We start from the raw sequence: 5,226 nt of genomic DNA, 5'->3' as shown, positions 1-5,226 counted from the left end.
CGACCCTACTGCAGTTTTGTTTAACAAAACGATTTTCTGGAATTAAAATCCTGAACTTCAACACTATTAGCAACTGCACATGCACCATAGCTCCTCAGTCTGAATACCTCATTTGGAAAATAATGCCTACCCTGTGGTTACACCATTTTCTACTGTATACTTTTTCACAGTATTCTCGTGCAGCAAGGGCTGTACAATACCACGTGGAATTTATAAAGTACAAGACAGCCATTAGACTGAAATTTTGCATCAAGCATCAAGCCAAAGAGCACATTTTGACAACTCAGTTCCTAGAAGAGCAAGAATCTAGGTTTGTCTAACTGCCCCACACGCATCTTTAATTTGTCAGTTTCATTATAGCATACATACGTATGCAAAGAGAATAAACTCGTTTGTGGACAAACTAACATTCCACTTTGTAAGAAGTTATCACAGACATAATCAGTGCAACACAGAAGTAACATTTCAGAAATAACTGTCTTACCCAAATAATTATCTTCACAAACATTTCATTTCACGTGTATTGCAAGAATACATATATCAAACATATAGGACCAACTGTTTAATCTCATTAATCTTGCAATAGTACTCCTTTTTGGAGTCTGCAATGAGCAGAATATTTCAAGTGTACTCATATCTGCACTAACCTGTTAAATGGGAAGGGCAGTAATGTAAACACCTTAAATGAGCAATTAAATTTATTTCTACACAATTTATTATATAAAAGTACAAAAAGTAAATACTGCCTCAATAAATTTATAGAAAATTTTCTTCCTACATGTAAAACATGGATTAACAAGTAAAGATATTGCTTGGAAGACATTAAGATGTAAACATACTGATTACATGTACATCTTTAATCAGGAACAGATGAACACAAACATGAGCAGATCTTCAAAAACATTTCATCACCAACATAAAACTTTCATGATTGGTTACTCAACAAAATTTTTATCTTGGCAAAAATACACAGTCATTTTCAAAAATGAAATACCAACAACCAAATCAGTGGCAAGATCTACAAAAATAAATTCTTAAGAATGTTACACAGTCCACTGAATCTACTTTGGAATTACACAGCTGCCTTGTAAAATGCATCAACAACTGCCTTGTAAAACGCTTCACGTAAAACAGTCTTACCATATTCGGCACAGTTCATTCCTTGTATTACATGTATACCACAAACGGATAAAAGCTATAAGCAAAATAATTACAATGACATGTAAGTCCACTTCTTAAAAAGCAGGAATGTGTTAATGTTCTTTATGCAATGATAAGTAATTGTAAGGAATCAAAGTTTTAACAAATTTAAACTAAAACAATAGTAGACCAATAGCAATTATATGCCCCTTAACACTTTGGCAAGAACATACAATAGAAGCAAGATTAAGCGCTAAAATTCTGATTAATATTCTAATGATATCCCTGCATTAGGGAAAAATGAAAAGTGACTCAGAAAAAAACATAAAAATAAAAGAAAAAAATATTCCAGGACATCAGATCCTTGTGTCAATAATGACTTCAACATCTATGCAAAAATTAATAAATTGCATACAACAGTCTTTAGTTCATCACAGCACTAATTTTCCTTCACCATACACACCAGTGGCCCACAAGAATAAAACAAAACAGGTAAGTAGGAAATTCCAACTGCATATAACCAAGCGACCACTTAAAATGATTTACACTTTCACATTCCATCTGTGCACACATTTAAGTCAGCAATATTCACGGTGACTAGAAAAAGAATTTTGGATTGAGACATCTAAAACTGTAAAACAATAAATTTGAACTGAATGGTTCTCAAAAAAGCAAAATTAAGAACTTAAGCAGGTCTTTTGCACATTTGCCATAATGCTGAGCTTTCAAAGTTTTCTGTATTGTAATGTACTAAAGAAAATTGTATGTTCACATCTCAGCATTTTCAACCTAATTTAACAAGATTCAAAAATTTAACACGCTTTCAGATTCTAAACCTTTAAAAAAATTTTTGCTCTGATAAAAGCCGAGGCACAAGTGTAAAATGGGAGCTTTAGTCTCAAGCAGGTTGCTTCATGGTACTCAACTTTCCAGCAAGTTCCGCAATGAATTCTTTATAACAAAGAGGTTCTATATTTTTCCCAAGTTGGTATAAAAGCAGCCAGTCACCAATTTCACAATTCTTAGCTATTATTTCTATTTGGCTTTGCAGGGCAAGGCGAGAACGGGCACGAAGAAGATACATACGCATACGAGAGCCAAACATAACAGCAAATCTATAAGCAACACCAATGCCAGACAGAACAGACAATATTATGAACCAGAACCACAAAAACACATATATTTTCTCATTGACAATATTTAAAGGCAAGACACAGAGCCCATCAAAGGTCTGGACAGATCCAGAAGGACCATACTTGTGGAACGTACATTTGGTTACCTTAGGAAATACTCTACTCATTGCATCTGTCCTATGTTCAGGCTCCATCTCTGTGAACTTGACAACATCTGCACCATATGTTGTAAATTCGCCATCCAGAAAAAAGTCCATAAAATAAATCTGCCCAAGAACATTGATAAAGTTCAAGCCTTCACACAGAAAATACCGGTAGGCATAGAAATTGTGGGTATGCAAAGTGGTAGAAAAATATTCCACCAACAGCTTCTTTTGTTCGTTTTTATGCTGCTCAGATACAACTGGACTATGCAGTTCGAAGGCAAGCATCTTCAGACGCCCACCTTCCCACGTCTTCCACAAGTATCTTGGGATATAGAACAAAATTGCTTGAAAAAACAGCACAAAGCACACCCACTGATAGTATTTATGATATTTCACTTCATCTTGGCCACTCACGTGTGAGCTCACTCCTGGGTGTGCTACTTCCTTGCCTATCTTTCCATTCAAACGATTAGGAATGGTAAATGTTGAATAAATCCAGCAATAGGTGTCCATTACATGAAGTGGAATTTCGTCTACAATACAGTCAATCGGGTCGCCAATATATTGGCGTGAAGTTACCAGCAAAGAAAATGCAATTAGAATGATAACCGTGGCTTTATAATGCAAGCGGAAAAGGTTATTGTCAATACAAATAGAATCGAGCTTTAGAAGCCCTTTCACGGAGCCGAATACATCAAACATGATCGTTTTCTAGGAATAAGCTGTTTGCAGTGTTTAAAAAGAAATACTCCACAATTCACTTATTCTCGTGGCTGCAGTAAAATTATCACTTTTATATTATACAGAGAAACTGGATTGTAGCTGCAGTTACGTCTTCCATTCAACATAAAGAAACCGCAAAGCTAACATCGTCCATGACTCGTCCAATGTTCTTCGAAGAAAGAAAAGAAAGACTGCTTACGTTCTTCAGACACAATGTGAAGATGCACCGTGGTATGCTGAAAGTCGCAGCGTAAACCAAACTGGCAGAATTCCACAATAGATATGGTATTCACAGGAAACAACCACCTTAATACCCGCACTCACCCACTGCCTGTGACTCTATGAAAATGAAACATTCCTTTCACACTTCCGCCAAAGAACCTTCCTAATTTGCGGTATGCGAACAAAGCGGAGTGAACACAAATACCTCAATGAACTGTAAAATATGTAGTCAAAGAGTAGATAAAATATACTTCATGAGTTCTATCCCGATAATCGTGTTTCTGCTATGTTTAGTCCGACAGAAATTGCAACATTCATAACGAAATCGAACGATCATCTAGTTCCCGTAGTTAGGTACCGACAGGATTCGGTTTACTTTGAATGGTCTTGCAAAGCTACGTATTACTAATGTGAAAGAGTTTGCACGATCAAAGTTAATGTACACAAATTTCTAGAAATATGTGAAGAAACATTATAAAAAATGTTTGCTGGCGTTTTCTCTTGTTGAAAATGGACGTCGTAACTGCAATTAATACACAAATGAGAATGTTTCTCTATGCACTTCACTGCATACACTATTATAAGAATATTGCTTGTGCAGCGTATAGCTTGTTTGGAAATGGGTTATTCAAAAATAACATACAGGGCAATGGACAGGATACGTAAATACACAGGAAGATACGTATTATACACAGGGCCTGTTGGCCCTAGATGGCATACTGGTTCTTGGTTTTCACTAACATTCTGTTACATCTGTTTCAGATATTGCGGTTACAAGTTTTTATAAGAGTATTCTTTTGTACAATATTTTAACAATATTACAATTTTGTTTTTATTCATGCCAGGTTTTAGTAAGGTCGATTTGCTTATGGATGACAGCTCCTTCTTCTACCCGGTGGAAAACCATCAGAAAAACCAACAGCAGAGCGGCATCTGGTACAACTGTTTCATCAGGTTACACTGTCTTCGTACAGCTTTGAGAGCAGTCAGGTAGGATGTCATGATAACACCAAAATGGTGTGACAGGATGCGGTGTCATCAGGAAGGTGGGTCTGCTTTTGGGTAGTATACAGGAAGAGTGGGAACAGTAAGACAGTAGAAACAGTGAGACATAAGTTTAATCTCTGGAATTTTGGTTTCAGTTGTTGGTACCTACTGAGAATGTGGTAACCATCATTATTTAGTTTATAGATTTCCATGTTTCGTACTTGACATTCTTGTTGTGATTTCGTTGTTGGTATATTTGTGTTCAGAGGTAAGAAAAGTATCTTTTTACTAAATTTACGTAGCTAGTTTCTGAGCAGACCTTTGGTATTTTCAAATCATTTCATGAGTCACTCAAAAGTATGGTTTTTCCAAGATGTATAAATCCCCTTCATTGAAATGTTGCTTTAAGCTGAATGTGTTTTGAACCATTTTGAAAAAAGTTTGCAACTTGGAACAGTAAGACATGAATATTGACGGTACAGTGAGACATGTCTCACTGTTCCCAGTGCTTGTTCATAGTGTCTGACAATGCGTGCTTGCTGTATAAAACAGTGATTTCTGTAGATTTTATTGTGCAAGGTTATAAAATGCCCAGGAGAAAGAAGACTGATAAGGAAATAGGAAGGTTTTCAGAGTCTTCAGTGACAGAAGCTGTCATGCTGGTGCTCGAAAATAAAATGAGCATCGAGAGTGCATTTCCCAAGAAAATAGTTAAACATAATTCCAAGAAAACATATAAAAAACCTTGGCTAACTAAAGGAATAAGAATATCTTGCAACCGTAAAAGAGAACTGTATCTAACAGCAAGATGGAGTACTGACCCCGAAATTGTTCAATATTATAAAAACTATTGTGCGGTACTAAGAAAAGTTATT

The 5,226-nt window shown here is 35.9% G+C and overlaps 1 protein-coding gene across 1 annotated transcript; it reads right to left on the bottom strand.

The window, feature by feature from the left end:
- Nucleotides 1-680: 680 nt before the first annotated feature.
- LOC126419000 (innexin inx2-like) lies at nt 681-3,630 on the bottom strand. Its single transcript, XM_050086049.1, has one exon. It carries the CDS (start codon nt 3,119-3,121, stop codon nt 2,039-2,041), a length of 1,083 nt encoding a protein of 360 aa, XP_049942006.1. The 5' UTR covers nt 3,122-3,630; the 3' UTR covers nt 681-2,038.
- Nucleotides 3,631-5,226: the final 1,596 nt, after the last annotated feature.

The sequence above is a fragment of the Schistocerca serialis genome, chromosome 9 (genome assembly GCF_023864345.2).
Source record: "Schistocerca serialis cubense isolate TAMUIC-IGC-003099 chromosome 9, iqSchSeri2.2, whole genome shotgun sequence".
Lineage (NCBI taxonomy): Eukaryota > Metazoa > Arthropoda > Insecta > Orthoptera > Acrididae > Schistocerca > Schistocerca serialis.
This window is presented reverse-complemented; position numbering and strand designations above follow the sequence as displayed.